The sequence below is a fragment of the Staurois parvus genome, unplaced genomic scaffold, assembly GCF_062004578.1.
Source record: "Staurois parvus isolate SC_StPar_1 unplaced genomic scaffold, SC_StPar_1.0 ptg000490l, whole genome shotgun sequence".
Lineage (NCBI taxonomy): Eukaryota > Metazoa > Chordata > Amphibia > Anura > Ranidae > Staurois > Staurois parvus.
In genome coordinates, this window is record NW_028318286.1 from 20733 (window position 1) to 37234 (window position 16502).

A 16502-nucleotide genomic window follows, 5' to 3' on the forward strand; every position below is an offset into this window, starting at 1 on the left:
GCAAGTGTTCTTTAGGTTCTGATAAAATATGATTTTTCTTGCCATTGTCTGATTATAAATCTGGTTTCTGCTGTGTGATGCAGAATGTTTTTAACCCCTTCACACCCCCTCCCTGCAGCTCCATAGGTAGGCTTTAACCACCTCCTGTCCAGCTGTTGTATATAAACGGCGGGACGGTGGCAGTGCAGGGGCGGGTGGCCGTTTATAAACGGCCTCCCCGCCCCCTGCTTCACGCTCCCTGGAAGCGCGCAGCACTGCGATCCGGTGCCCGCTGTGGACACAGTGGAACACCGATCATCGGACAGGACCACTGTGCGAGGTCCCGATCATGTGATCACTGATTGGCCAATCAGTGATCACATGCAGAGTAGTAAGCAAGATGTCACTTGCTGACATCATTGCTTACTGCGTGTGAAATCTGTGAATGATCACAGAGATCACATGGTACAGGGCTATTCACAACAGCCTTGTACCATGTGACAAGCTGTGACCAATCACAGCTCACACAGTAGTTCTCAATGGCTGCAAGAATGCAGCCAGAGAGAAGGAGAAATGATTGCTTTTACACCCATAAAGGCTGTAAAAGCAATCTGTGTAAAAAAAAAAAAAAATCTTCATCATCCCCCACAAGTAGTAAAGGTGCGACACTATGGTGACACTGTACTACTAGGGTGACAGTATGTAAAAAAAAAAACACCATATAAATATAAAAAAAAAAAAAAATGTTTAAAAAATTGTAATTTTGGGTTATTTTTTTTTTTTACTAAAAAGATAACGGAATACATTTTGGCTAAGATTTATGATGAAATATTTATTTGCAAAATTTTAAAAGAAACACTTTTTTTTTTTTTTTTTCAAAATTTTTGGACATTACACAAAAAAAAATAAAAATCCCAGCGGTGAATAAATACGACCAAAATAAAGCTTTACCTGTCTCAAAACAATGCTAAAAAATTCATATGGGTACAATGTTGCATGACAGTGCAATTGTCATTCAAAGTGTGATAGCGCTGAAAGCTGAGAATTGGTCCGGACAGGAAGGGGTGATAAAGCGTCCGGACTGGAAGGGGGGGGGGAGCGTCCGGACTGGAAGGGGGGGGGGGGGAAAGCGTCCGGACTGGAAGGGGGGGGGGGGAAAGCGTCCGGACTGGAAGGGGGGGGGGGGAAGCGTCCGGACTGGAAGGGGGGGGGAAGCGTCCGGACTGGAAGGGGGGGGGGGGAAGCGTCCGGACTGGAAGGGGGGGGGGGGGGAGGCGTCTGGACTGGAAGGGGGGGGGGGGGGAAGCGTCTGGACTGGAAGGGGGGGGGGGGAAGCGTCTGGACTGGAAGGGGGGGGGGGGAAGCGTCCGGACTGGAAGGGGGGGGGGGGGGGGGGGAAGCGTCCGGACTGGAAGGGGGGGGGGGAAGCGTCCGGACTGGAAGGGGGGGGGGGGAAGCGTCCGGACTGGAAGGGGGGGGGGAAAGCGTCCGGACTGGAAGGGGGGGGGGGGGAAGCGTCCGGACTGGAAGGGGGGGGGGAAGCGTCCGGACTGGAAGGGGGGGAGAAGCGTCCGGACTGGAAGGGGGGGAGAAAGCGTCCGGACTGGAAGGGGGGGGGGGGAGCGTCCGGACTGGAAGGGGGGGGGGGGAAGCGTCCGGACTGGAAGGGGGGGGAGAAAGCGTCCGGACTGGAAGGGGTTAATGCCGGGTGGCAGTGTGATTTCTCTATAATGTGATTGCATACTGAAAGCAGCAGTCACATGATCCCTCTTGCTCCCAATCAGAAGCAGTGACACAACCTGGGGCCGCCACCGACTCATAAATGCAGCGTCTGGGCATCAAAGACGACATTTCCTGCCACTGCATATATATCTTCCTCTGTCTGCAAGCAGCTAAAAATAAACGGATTAATGAGATTCCAATTTCGTATCCAATTTAAATCCTGTATAATCATTTAGTAGGATTCCTGTATATTTTAGTGTGAATGTCGGTGCCGTTTGGATCCCTTTCCATTGCACTATGTAAAGCGATCTTCACATTGACAGATTACCCCACAAGGCACTGTGCTGCCATTAATGGATTCAGTGTTATCCCAATCTCTGGAAGAAGTAGAAACCCTTTTTAGAAGAACAATAATTCCTGCCAGCATCGAACATGTGTACTTGTCTATGCAGACTACCATGACGCAACGGTCTCCCATCACAATGACATGGAATGGGGAAAGTTGGGCCAGTATGTAAAACCTGGTTTTCATGTGTCTATATTTTATCTTTCTTTCCAGAAGAAATGGCTGTTAATGTTTATTCCACATCAGTGACAAGTGACAATCTGAGTCGTCATGACATGCTGGCATGGATCAACGAATCTCTGCAAGTCAACCTGACCAAGATAGAGCAACTCTGTTCAGGTAACATGCATGAAAATCTCATACTTCACGGATAAACATGAGAAACGGTTGTCCCTTTTTCTTTGGAAAATGGGTTTCTTTGGAAAACGCAGCCTGCACTGGAACCTCGGTCCCCAGTACGGTTGCGTTTTCCAGTCGCGGGCGGCGTGCCATTAGAACTAATGGCATCTTCCCGCGGGTCCGCAGTTCTCCTTGCGGGTGGTGTGGCTGCACGGATTTTCATGTGGATCCGCAGCGGCACCACCCGCACAGATGTGAACCGGGGGTCAAGGCACTTTACTTGCGGGAAGAGTGCACAATAAGAACTGTCCTGAAAACCCTTAATACATGGGACACTCAGAGTACATAAAGCCGTCCCACATCATCACTTTGGGTTGAGCTCCCTCTTGAAGGCGTGGGTGTGGGTTTTGCACAGGCAATGAAAACCTGACAGGGGTTCTTGCCACTGTCCAGAACAAAGGCTTTTAACCACTTTCCAACCGCGCTATAGTTGAATGACCGCTACAACGTGGTTGTCTTGTCCTGGGAGGGCGCCAGATGACGTCCTCCGAGAATGCGCCCTCCCGCACGCACCTGGCTATCTCCGTGATCACTGTGTCCTACAGACACAGCTGATCATGTGATGTGGCAAAAGGCCAATCACAGTGGCCTTTTACCATGTGATCAGCTGTGTCCAATGACACAGCAGATCATCAGTAAATGCAGTTGCCGGTTAGCAGCTGCATATCCCTCACGTTGTCACAGCATGAGGAAAGTACTGCCGATAACCAGCAATTGTCAGAGGACGGATCGGCACCGATTATTGGGTCACTGATGATCAGTGCCACCCTCAATTGCCCAGCAGTGCCACCCACCTGTACCCATCAGTGCCTAGTAGTGCCACCCACCTGTGCTGCCCAGCAGTGCCGCCACTTAGTGCCCAGTAGTGCCGCCTATCAATGCACATCAGTGAAGGAGAAAAATTACCTGTTTGCAAAATTTTTTAATAGAAACAAACGTTTTTTTTCACATTTTTTTCTTTTTTTTTTTTTTTATAGCGCAAAAAATTAAACACCCAGCGGCGATTAAATACCACCAAAAGAAAGCTCTATTTGTATGAAAAAAAAGATAAAAATAAAAAAAAGAGGATATAAGTGCCCAGTAGGCACGCGCGCGCTCCCAGCACACATGTTCGGTATTCACGGAAAGGTACCAATCTCCTCTCTTGATTGGGACCTTTCCCGATCATGTGACCACTGTGACGTAGTGTCACGGCGGTCACGACTCCAAACCCCACCCTGCCTCCCGGTTTCTGAAACCACTAAAGGGCCGGGAGGTGCAGGCGCCAAGGGGTTAAGGTATACAAATTTTGTAAGAAAAATTAATAATAGCGCCTATGGTCAAAATTATATAACTTACTAATAGTGTACCAGCTGCAAAAAATCACCATATATAAAGTGTACCAATAAATAAATAATTTGCGCTAGTAAATGTGTATAAAAAGAAATCATCAAATCATAAGTCCAGAAAAAAATATATCCAGAAAAAAATATATATATGCCAATACCACAAAAAAAATAAAAAAACTTTTAAGTGCAAAAAACTTTTGTGCAAAAAAAGTGTCTAAATATGAAAAAAAATTTTCACCAAAAAACCTTGATAATATAATGGCAGATCATCCATAAATATATCTTCAGAAACGGAAACTCTGCAACACACCGATCCTCATCGATCGAAATAACAGGATGAAAAACTTTGTAGTTAATCGAAAATCCACTTCTCCAATATATAAAGGACCACCTTCAAACGTATCCATGGGGGAAATGCCAAGCACTCGAGAGAAACAGAAAGACTTCATGGTGCAATATTATAAAAACCAATTCCTTTATTAGGAATTTTAGATATTTAGAAATATTTAGAAACCTTCTTTTTCAGATAGGCGTGTTCTTGTCACACTATCATATTGTTTAGTATCACATAAACGAGCCTGGCTACTCAGCACATGCGCAGTAGCTGGCAGCCAAAAACGTAATGATGTCACATCAATCAAGCTCCGCCCTACGCGTTTCGTCATCGACATCCTCACTCCGCTCCGTGAGGACGTCGACGAAACGCGTAGGGCGGAGCTTGATTGATGTGACGTCATTACGTTTTTGGCTACCAGCTACTGCGCATGTGCTGAGTAGCCAGGCTCGTTTATGTGATTGCTGTTATGCTGTTGATGCTGGTGTCGGCTGGGACACCTCTTGAGTAAGTGCAATGAGTACCTAATAAAGGAATTGGTTTTTATAATATTGCACCATGAAGTCTTTCTGTTTCTCTCGAGTGCTTGGCATTTCCCCCCATGGATACGTTTGAAGGTGGTCCTTTATCTATTGGAGAAGTGGATTTTCGATTAACTACAAAGTTTTTCATCCTGTTATTTCGATCGATGAGGATCGGTGTGTTGCAGAGTTTCCGTTTCTGAAGATATATTTATGGATGATCTGCCATTATATTAAGGTTTTTTGGTGAAAATTTTTTTTCATATTTAGACACTTTTTTTGCACAAAAGTTTTTTGCACTTAAAAGTTTCTTTATTTTTTTTGTGGTATTGGCATATATATATTTTTTTCTGGATATATTTTTTTCTGGACTTATGATTTGATGATTTCTTTTTATACACATTTACTAGCGCAAATTATTTATTTATTGATACAAATTTTGTGCACCTTAAACTTTTACTGGCCCCCATTGGTGAACTCTCTCTCTCTCTCTCTAATTGTTTTTTTTTTATATTTATGTTTTAGTTCTTATGCAGGCCATAGACGGTTCGTTTATCGGGCGATTTTTTTTTTTTTTTCCCATCTGAAAGAATAATCGGCCATTGGTCGATTTTTGCGGTTCCTCATTTCGTTTATTGGTCATGCTGGAAAATTTGTGAAAAACTGACAATTTTTGCAATCATTGGTGGCAACATCGGTTTACAGAACGAACGATGTTTCGTTTTTCCTACGGAAAATCGGACAATAAACAGTCTATGGCCTGCATTAGTTTGCCTTGTGTTGTGACCGGGCATTGTTAGGTTCCCTTTGTCACGGACAGTTCAGTTTCAGTCATTTGCAGCCTTCTCTTATTTGGCTTCTGTGTTTGTTGCTCGGTGACCCTCCTCATTCATTGTCACATTTTTAGTAACAATCCTTGCTTTGTTGTCTGTGAGAATGCTAAATTGCTGGCCAGATGAGACTACGGGGTAAAATCGTTAGAGCTTCCACTGCTCGGTCAACTGAACGTTTTTGTTGTCCTTTTTATTATTTTTTTTATTGTGTTAATTCCTCTTCTAAGCTTTTGAAGACTTTTATCCTCTGTGTGTTTGTGAGGTTTTTTGCTTTTAAAGATCTGTTTTTCAGACAAGACCGCCAACACACAATAATCAGCATGTATGCGTTCATCACTGAACATTCCAGTTTGTAGAGCAGTCCTAGAAAGCGGCATCGGAACAATGCCAGCCATTGTAAGGGGTTATAGATGTCTCAGGACAGTTTGGGTTGGAACTGCGTTGTTCAAATAAAAAGGAAGGTGAAGGAATGGAGCCGGGGCTGCCGTGACCACGGTGTTTATAGGAGAGCAAGTAGCCTGTCTATACAAACCGGACGTCTGTGGCTGGCATCAGTGGCCTAGCATTGCCATGATTTTATTCTTTTTGTGGCTGGCATCAGTGGCCTAGCATTGCCATGATTTTATTCTTTTTGTGGCTGGCATCAGTGGCCTAGCATTGCCATGATTTTATTCTTTGTGGCTGGCATCAGTGGCCTAGCATTGCCATGACTGTATTTTTTCTTTTTGTGGCTGGCATCAGTGGCCTAGCATTGCCATGACTATTTTTTTCTTTTTGTGGCTGGCATCAGTGGCCTAGCATTGCCATGACTGTATTTTTTTCTTTTTGTGGCTGCCATCAGTGGCCTAGCATTGCCATGACTGTATTTTTTCTTTTTGTGGCTGGCATCAGTTGCCTAGCATTGCGATAAAGGCTGTGAAAGCAATCATTTCTCCTCTCTGGCTGCATTCCTACAGCCATTGAGAAATACTGTGTGAGCTGCGATTGGTCACATGGTACAAGGCTGTTGTGAATAGCCCTGTACCATGTGATCCTTCACAGATTTCACACGTAGTAAGCATTGATGTCAGAAGTGACATCTTGCTTACACTTATTTATGTGATCACTGATTGGCCAATCAGTGATCACATGATCAGTACCTCGCACAGAGGGTCCCGTACAGCGTGCAGGTGATTGGATAATCAGTGATCACATGATCAGGACCTCGCACAGAGGGTCCCGTACAGCGTACAGGTGATTGGCTAATCGGTGATCACATGATCAGGACCTCGCACAGAGGGTCCCGTACAGCATGCAGGACACAGCGGGTACCGGATTGTGGTGCCGCGCACTCATGGAGCACGCTCAATCCAAAATGGTGACGCCGTTTATGAACGGCAACCCGCCCCTGCACTGCCATTGTCTGGCCGTTTTATATACAGCGGCCGGACGGGAAGTGGTTAAACTGGTACTTTAGTATAAAAATCATCATCTGTGAACAGGTCGGCTTTCTGATCTAGAATAGACCTACTACAATAAAATATTCTGCCTGTAGTGTACTCCCAGCTGCACATGCTCAGTGTAGTGTGTTATTTTGGCATATGCTGAGATAATTGAACTCTGCACATGTGCAGGAGTGATGTCATCTCAGCCTAGCCAATCAAAATGACCAAAGAAAAAATGCTAGAAGAAGACCACCGAAGCTGTGAGCACCTGGTGATTGTTGTCCAGATGCTGCATCATTGTGGGGGGGGGGGGGGTATAGTTCTGCTTTATGTCTCTTTTGACTAATGACCTAACTTGTACATATGTTACCCCCCTTCCTGGCTTGTTTGCTGACCCTCAGTGCTCTTTTTGTCCCCTAGGTAGCGTGTATTGTCAGTTCATGGACATGTTGTTTCCTGGATGCGTCACGCTAAAGAAAGTGAAATTCGGAGCCAAGCTGGAACACGAGTACATCCAGAATTACAAAGTCCTGCAAGCCGGCTTCAAGAAAATGGGTGTTGACAAAGTGAGTGCCATCTGATTGCTGTGCTATGGGAAGTTCCTGTTCACGGCTTCCTCCCCGTCTGTCAGTGTGCGGGTGATGTAAACAGGAAATTATTACTGCAAGAAGTATTTCTCCGACAAGTGAAGACTGGTTAGAGGCTTTTACTCACCATTTCATGTTTATGCCAAAGTATCATGGTTGCGTAAGTGCTAGTTTACTCAACTGTGGATCCTTTGTCTGTTTCTGCTGCCTATGGCAATGAAAACTGCAGTCCAGTTTGTTTTGAAGGTACTGAACAATGAGTTTGTACATGTGCTAGAAAGAAACCAAAAAAAAAAAGAATTTAGGGATGAACTCCAGGCTCACCTCTCCCTGATAATGTAGAGAGCACTGCTGATTAGACGTCAGCGATCCCCTGTGTGTCAGTATGAGTGATGTCACCTCAGGGGATGGGTCCATGACATCCTTCCCTCACAAGATGTCCTTTGTCTACGTGGTTGAATGACTGGCTGCGTTGTGCTGCTCTCTGTATCATACTGAACCCTCTCAGGAGGTGAGTCCATCATATTCTACATTAACAGCATTGCAGTTGGTCTTAGGGGTTGTGACACTTATGAGTTTGCAAGTTCCTGTGCACTCTGCAGCTTTTCCAGCTCTGCCCAGTTCACCTCTGGACTACAGAACACCTTCCCCTTACAGAAGAGGGGAATGTGGTGTTTAGTAATGTGCACTCTGTGGCCTTACCAGCTGTGCCCAGTTCACCTCTGGACTACAGAACACAGGCTTTGGTACACTTTAAAGCAGGTTTTAAAATAGCATAAGGGAGGGTAATAATCCCTGTCAGTTGTTTGTTTTTTGTTTTTTTGTCCCATTAAGGAGGTTTATCTTCACTTTCATCCCACAGGCAAAACAGGAAGTGAGAGGAAATCCCTGCAAATTAAGGGAGTCAGCAGAACTAGTGTCCCCAGTGGAAGATCTGTCCTCTCTTACTGTCCTGGGAACAATCCTACAAAATTTGGGGGGGGGGGGGGGAGAATAAATTAAAAAAAATGTGTGTGTGTGTGTATATATATGTGTATATATGTGTGTATGTATGTACACACACACACACACCCACACACACACACGTATTTGCTCCCCTGCTGATGTTGAATGTTCGCCCCTCACAAATGATCGGTCTACAAATCTAATGTTTGGTGTAACACTGAGAGACAGAATAGCAACAAATTCAGCAGAAATGCATCTAACAAATGATGACTGATCTGCATGTTCATGAGGGAAATACGTATTTGATCCCCTATCATTCAGCAGGATTTCTGGCTCCCAGGTGTCTTTCATACAGGTAACAAGCTGAGATTAGAAGCAGTCTCTTAAAGGGAGTGCTGCTAATCTCATTGTGTTTCCTGTATAACAGACACCTGTCCACAGGAGCAATCAAACCATCAGATTCCAAACTCTCCACCATGGCAAAGACCAAAGAGCTGTCCAAGGATGTCGGGGACAAGATGGTAGACCTACACAAGGCTGGACTGGGCTACCAAACTATGGCCAAGCAGCTTGGTGAGAAGGTGACAACAGTCGGTGCAATCATTCCCAAATGGAAGAAACACAACTGTCAGTCTCCCTAGGTCTGGTGCACCATGCAAGATCTCACATTTTTATTTTTTATTTATTATTTTTTCCTTCAATGATCATGGTAAAAAGGACAAACAGAGGGTCAATTTCCCTTACGGTGACACAAACAGCAGCAAAACCTGTCGGGGTTCTAATCCCTCTCCTCTGTACCTTTTTTGGCTTTACTTTAAAGTGGTTATCTTGGGGCTAAAATACTTTTTTCCTGATGAAAACGCTGCCCCAGTTTCCCTCCTGTGCCACTCCTAATCAAAATCTTAAAAAAAAATACTTTTTTACAATGTTACTTTAGGCCCCTTTTCACATGATTGGTCTGATCGGGTCCGCCTGTCAGTTTTTCAGGTATACCTGATCGGACCCTCTATTCACCCCTAGGGAGCTGCAGGGGCGGACTGACCATTTGGGAACTCTGGCACTGCCCGAGGGCCTGGGGTCAGTAGGGGGCCCCATGAGATGCCCCTGGTACCTTTTTCATAGGCTTTTTTGGGTGTGGTTTGAGTGTGGGCGAGGACATGGGCCCCATGATCCCCTGTTGCCCGGGGGCCCCCATGAGTTGTCAGTTCACCCCTGTTGCCCGGGGGCCCCATGAGTTGTCAGTCCACCCCTGTGCGGGTGTAAACAGACTTCTGTTTTGATACTGATATTCTTGTCGTGCATCACTAGTGATTATCTTTTTGTCTTTTTCAGTGGTTTTTATTAACTTAACAGTTTAACGCAGGAGCAAGAAATCACTCCCACGCAGGGGCTATCAATTGCACATAACTTTTGTCTTTTTTAATCCCCCCCCCCCTGTCTGGGTCATATAGATGTTGTTTTGTATTCGCTTCTTCTGTCAAGCACGTTCTATTTTGATAAAACTTTAATAAAAACTATAATAACAAAAAAAAAATAAGACTTGTGTCCGTTTACACCTGCCTACCTCCAGTCATTTCCGCTAAAAAAGTGGAAGGAGATCCGTCCCCCTCGGTCTAGGCGGATTGGAGGGCAGTCTGGCGTAAGCGGCTGTCTGTTGACACGTGACTGCCCATAGAGTGGAGCAGGCTGTGTCCGCTCTGCATATACTGACCTGTCATCCGCTCTGCTCTGCTCAGTGGACCTATCCCCTGCTGAGCAAAGTGGATTTTGCCCCGGGACCTAATACTTTGTTACAATGTTACATTCTTATTATTACTATTATTATTATATATATTTTATTTATTTTTTTTTCTATTTTTAATGTCTTATTTCTGTAGATAATTCCAGTTGACAAATTGGTGAAAGGAAAGTTCCAAGACAACTTTGAATTTATACAGTGGTTTAAAAAGTTTTTCGATGCAAATTACGACGGAAAAGACTATGACCCAGTGGCTGCCAGACAAGGACAAGATTCAAATCCCGCTCCAGTTCTCCCCACTCCAGTCCTGAACAAACCCAAGAAACCCATTGGATCAACAAATTCAGGTATGTGGGAGGGAGGGGAGTTGGCTGTAAATGCGTCATCTGTACTCAGAGCAGCCAGTAAGGTTTTTGCTGAGGGCAGTGTGGCGTCAAAGGGTTCCTTTATTTATTCATGTCGTATAGAAGGGTCCATTAGTGAAAAGGTAAATGTCTTCAGTTGTTTGTGTTCAGTCTTGTACAGGAGGGTTGCTGAGAGGAGGTTTATGTGTCCCGGGGCTTGGGGCCTTTTTTCTGCTTCTGCCACTCCCAGTGTTGCTCGGGGATCTGTAGCGTGCATCAGGAGACTGCATAGTTTGTAATGGGTTTTCATGTCTCTAGACTGGCATGTTCAATGTCCGAGGTGCCTACTTGTGTGTTATGCAGCTCTGTACAAACACTACACTGCCCATAGTATATTATTATTATTTATTTCAGGTACTTATATAGCGCCGTCAATTTACGCAGCACTTTACATATATATTGTACATTCACATCAGTCCCTAACCCTCAAGGGGCGTACAATCCAAGGTCCCTAACCCTCAAGGGGCGTACAATCCAAGGTCCCTAACCCTCAAGGGGCGTACGATCCAAGGTCCCTAACCCTCAAGGGGGCGTACGATCTCAGGTCCCTAACCCTCAAGGGGCGTACAATCTCAGGTCCCTAACCCTCAAGGGGGCGTACAATCTCAGGTCCCTAACCCTCAAGGGGGCGTACAATCTCAGGTCCCTAACCCTCAAGGGGGCGTACAATCTCAGGTCCCTAACCCTCAAGGGGGCGTACAATCTCAGGTCCCTAACCCTCAAGGGGGCGTACAATCTCAGGTCCCTAACCCTCAAGGGGGCGTACAATCTCAGGTCCCTAACCCTCAAGGGGGCGTACAATCTCAGGTCCCTAACCCTCAAGGGGGCGTACAATCTCAGGTCCCTAACCCTCAAGGGGGCGTACAATCTCAGGTCCCTAACCCTCAAGGGGCGTACAATCTCAGGTCCCTAACCCTCAAGGGGCGTACAATCTCAGGTCCCTAACCCTCAAGGGGCGTACAATCTCAGGTCCCTAACCCTCAAGGATTATATTAGGTAAGGGTTACATATTAGGGCCAATTTAGACAGGAGCCAGTTCACCTACCAGCATGTCTTTGGAGTGTGGGAGGAAGCCAGAGTACCCAGAGGAAATCCACGCAGGCACAGGGAGAACATGCAAACTCCAGGCAGGTGGTGCCGTGGTTTGGATTCGAACCAACGACCCGAGTACTGCCAGGCGGAAGTGCTAACCATTTAGCCACTGTGCTGCCTAGACTTACTCCTGCTTAGCAGCTTTTAAAGGATAGGTTCACCTTTCGTAACATATTACATCCATGTTCAGGGTGTAACATGTTATGTTCAGACTTGCCCTTCGCTTTGACAGTTAGTGGAGGATCTTCTCCCTCCTTAGCTGTCAAATTTAAAAAAAAAAAAAAAAAGTGGTCGTGCAGGGCACCACACACATGGCCACGTCACTCATTCACAGTCCTCTGTGAATGAGAGACTACAAGCACCAATGGCCTTAGCGGCTGTCAGCTTGTAGTTCATTCATTCTTCCTGTCAGTATATCTGCTTTCCCATAGGGCAAGCAGATATCCTGACAGGTCTGCAGGAGACCTGCATGACATCATTGGTCTTCTGATCGCTGGTGCAATGCTTTCCAGGCTCCTTTGGACATTTTTTTAAATGTATATATTTTTTTTTATTTTACCTGCAAAAAAAGTGCATTTACCCCTTTTTTCTTTTTTTTTTTTTTTTTTCTTTTCTAAAAGGTGAACTTATCCTTTTGAACATTTAACACTTATGTAATTAAGGAGGAGTTGTGGTAGTGGGTAGTTACAGAAGAACTGTAGTCTGTGTGTTTTTGTGGTCTAGCTGCAATTATTAAAGGTCAGATGTAGTAGAAGTCAAAATAATCGTAAGCTGGCCATACAGTATACAATCGTCTTATTCAGTTTCCTTTCAGTTTACCTTCAGCTATGTAGTGCAGTGACTTGTCTGATTGCATAAATGTTTACCATTGTACAAGAATATTGTATAATGTATGGCCAGCTTTACTGGCTTTACTTGTGGTCTACCCCCACAGCCATCTCTGCCAATGTAATCGGGACCCTTTAGATTTCTGGGAAATAAGCATCCAATTGTACCGAACCAAATAATAAATTGCGCACTCACCAGATGCGCAAAGTTATTGCGCATTTGAGAAAACAATATCTCAGAAGGTCAGCTGAAGTGTCTTAAAGGGGCCTCTACCGTCTGGTATGGATTTCTCCCTGGATAGCTCGTGGATGACAGCAGCTTCTCTCTCCTTTGCAAAGAACTCTGCGGATGGTTGGACTCCTAAAGAGTCCAAAAAAAGGAGGAGGCCACATAGCGTGATACTGCTTCAAATTTTAATAATCCAGTCACAGGTACAAATGTAAGGCAAATTAAAATCAAAAAGACATTGACCGTGTGTATAGGCAAGATGGCTGCCGGACCACCACAGAGCCTCGACGTCACAGCGGCGTAGCTCCTAGCTGACGCGTTTCGTGCAAACACACATACTCATAGGGCGTATGCTATACCTTTTTATAACATTACGCCCAAATTCAGGGTGTGACATGTTATGAAATGACCAGCCCCGCTCCTCCCCAATGCTCTGTTTTGAGAGCTAGCAAGGGATCTTCTCCCCTCCCTACTAGCTGTCAAAATTGTTTAAAAAATGCGGCCGCACAGAGCTCCCCCAGCCGCATCACTCATTCACAGTATCCTATGAATGAGAAACTACAAGTCCCAACAGCTTTAGTGGATGCCTGCTTGTAGTTCTCAATGAAGTACTACAGTGTTGTGGTAGTTTTTCTTCCTGTCAGTCAGCATTCGCTTGCCTATATGAGGTACGCGCAAGCAGAGGGCCAAATTGTTGGTACCGTGCTTTACAGGCTCCTACAAGAACAAAAAAAAGTAATAAATGCACATTTTTTTTTATTTTTTTTTACACTCAAAACAATCTTTATTATTTTTTTTTGAGAGAACAACTTATCCTTTTAAGTCCTCTAAATAACAAGGTGGGTCCTCCTTGGGTCGGGCTTGATTTTCCCGCACATCCCACAGGTTATCAATTGGATTGAGATCTGGAGAATTTGGAGAACAAGACAACACCTCCAAAAAAAAGTGACTCCCCAAACAGACCCACCTTCTTCCATTGCTCCGCGGTCCGATTCTGATGCTCACGTGTCCATTGTAGGCGCTGTGGACAGCATGAGCTCCTTGACCGGTCTGCGGCCACACAGCCCCGTACGCCGCAAACTGCAATGTCTATTCTCACCCCCCCCTTTCTGCTTTCAGCACATCCACTTCAGGGATAACATGTTCACTTGCTGCCTAATATATACCATCCACTTTCAGATGTCATTGCAACACGATAATCGATGTTGTTCACTTAAAGTGGAGTTCCACTCACGCTGTCAAAAAGTAAAAGTCAGCAGCTACAAAAACTGTAGCTGCTGACTTTTAAAAGACAGCCACTTACCTGTCCCTCGGTCCCGTGGTGTGTCCCCCGCAGCCCATTTTACCGGCCGTCCTGTATTCCAGGAGGCCGGCATCTTCAGTATGGGCACCCGGCTGTGATAGCTTGTGGCTTCACAGCCGGATACCCACTGCGCATGTGCCAGTAGAGCTACGCTTTGTGAATGGTCCTGTAGTCTTCTGGGACCTGTCATGTGTCCCAAAAGACTACAGGGAGGAGGGAGGGAGGACACCTTTCGCATAGGCCAGGGGTAGGCAACCTGCGGCGTTCTAGCTGTTGTGAAACTACATTTCCCATGAGGCATTGCAAAGATTACAAAACTGACAGTTACAGCTATGACTTGCAGAGGCATGATGGAACATACAGTCCTGCGACTCTCAGGTTGCCTACCCCTGGCCTAGGCAATCGGACCGGAAGTGGGATACCTGTAAAATTTGGGTATCCGCTCCCAAGCCCCCCAAAGGTGCCAATCCTTAATGGGGAGCGGGGGAGCAGTCGTTAAAGCGGAACTTCCCCTTTTGGGTGGAGCTCCGCTTTAACCTGTCGGCGTTAATAAAGTTATGGCTGATTGGTCTATAAACATGTCTGGAGGAAGAGGTGATTGGTGGGCACTAATCGGGTGTCTCTCTGCATTTGTTTACCACCATACAAAAGCTTTTGGGGGTCTATTTTTATTTCAATGAATAGAGATCTGTAAACAATGACTTGATTCACGGTTTCTTTTTATGTCAATGTCTGAGGAAAGTAAAATCTGGTTCGAATGTGACCAGACAGAGGATAGTGTTGGGATTGTCAATGGCACTGATCAATGAATACTGTACCTTCTACAGATGAGTCTGGTGAGACAAAACTTCCAAAAGCTGCCGAAGACGGAAGGAAAATGGCTAAGATTGGTACTTGTTTGTCAGGGAGAGGGGTGCACCTTGGGGTGGAGAGGGGTGCACATTGGGGTGGAGAGGGGTGCACATTGGGGTGGAGAGGGGTGCACAATGAGGTGGTTCAGCACAATTTCTGGGTTATGGTGCTTCCTTTGGCACATTTTCTGCTCTGTGGCTATGAGGGTCTCTGTGTGTAATATTTGTGTCTGTTCTTCAGCTCCACAGAGAGCCGTACCAGCCCAGAGAACCCCAGCGCCCAACAAACCTGCCCAGGGGATTGGCAGGAAACCTGGAGGTATTGGAAATGGAGAAGAGGAGTCTGCAGAACTAATCCAACAGGTAATGTAAAAAATGAATCTGTAGACGGCTGGGCTGGCACAGGAGACTTTACAGCTGTGCAAAGTCACAAAGTCCGACTCTAGTATCGATTTTAACTTTGATATCGATTCCGCACATTTCTGGCGGGATTGCAGCTGCTTGTTTGTAACCTCCCTCTCGTGCTCCGGTGTTTGTAGTTTAAGCTGGGTTCAAGGAAACATCTTAACCTGCCTTTTTCACACCAAGCAATTACTTATTGGGTAACCATACCATGTTAGAGGCACAATAAGGTGCCGGATTGAGACTTGCTAAAGCGTTTTCTATATAAACACATTTTAAGTCAAACAGCGATAAAACACCTCAGTGTGAGATTGAGTAAAGTTACTAAACCCCCGGACCCTGCATTCACTATATCTGCTCTCCCCGGGCCCCCCGCAGTGCCTGTATCTGGCCTCCCCGGGCCCCCCGCAGTGCCTGTATCTGGCCTCCCCGGGCCCCCCGCAGTGCCTGTATCTGGCCTCCCCGGGCCCCCCGCAGTGCCTGTATCTGGCCTCCCCGGGCCCCCCGCAGTGCCTGTATCTGGCCTCCCCGGGCCCCCCGCAGTGCCTGTATCTGGCCTCCCCGGGCCCCCCGCAGTGCCTGTATCTGGCCTCCCCGGGCCCCCCGCAGTGCCTGTATCTGGCCTCCCCGGGCCCCCCGCAGTGCCTGTATCTGGCCTCCCCGGGCCCCCCGCAGTGCCTGTATCTGGCCGCCCCGGGCCCCCCGCAGTGCCTGTATCTGGCCGCCCCGGGCCCCCCGCAGTGCCACAAGTCTAAAGCAAGTCCAGAAACAAAAAAGAAAACAAGACCGAGAACATATCTCAAGGCTGACTTTTAGGTTTAGACTCGTGCTGCTCTCATGCTTTCATATGATTTAGATTGCTCTAGGAACTCTTTCAGCCATCAAAAGTTGGGATTTATAGCTTTCCTTGTTCCAGGACCCTTCCCACATGTCTCTTAGGCTGGCCATACACTATACAATTTTCTTGAGAATTTTGCTTTATATTTACCAAAAACCATATAATATGAGGTCAAGCCTAAACAACACTTTCAGTTGTATCCAATTAGGCGGGCCCTCGCACTACACAGTGAAAGGTAGATCTAAAGGAAATTGGCCCAAAAATTGAATAGTGTATGGCCATCTTTAGTGATCTCTGTTGGCCTGGCTGGGGTGACACAACTTCTGCATAAGGGCTTTAGGAGTTCATCCCTTCCAGGAGATTACCATGGTTGTATGCTGAGGCTTGCATGCTGTTTAAG

General features: G+C 46.2%; 1 protein-coding gene across 4 annotated transcripts in view; it reads left to right on the forward strand.

Moving 5' to 3' along the window:
* The window catches only part of MAPRE1 (microtubule associated protein RP/EB family member 1), a 37320-nt gene that overhangs the window by 15991 nt on the left and 4827 nt on the right, over window positions 1–16502 (forward strand). For 2 of the 4 annotated variants that reach the window (XM_089689663.1, XM_089689662.1), the window contains exons 2-5: window positions 2261–2386; window positions 7307–7452; window positions 10296–10503; window positions 15104–15225. In XM_089689663.1, the coding sequence (XP_089545789.1) occupies window positions 2266–2386; window positions 7307–7452; window positions 10296–10503; window positions 15104–15225 (597 nt within the window). In that variant the 5' untranslated portion in view covers window positions 2261–2265. The remainder of the gene's footprint in view (window positions 1–2260; window positions 2387–7306; window positions 7453–10295; window positions 10504–15103; window positions 15226–16502) is intronic. The other 2 variants (XM_089689665.1, XM_089689664.1) reach the window with 1 other exon arrangement.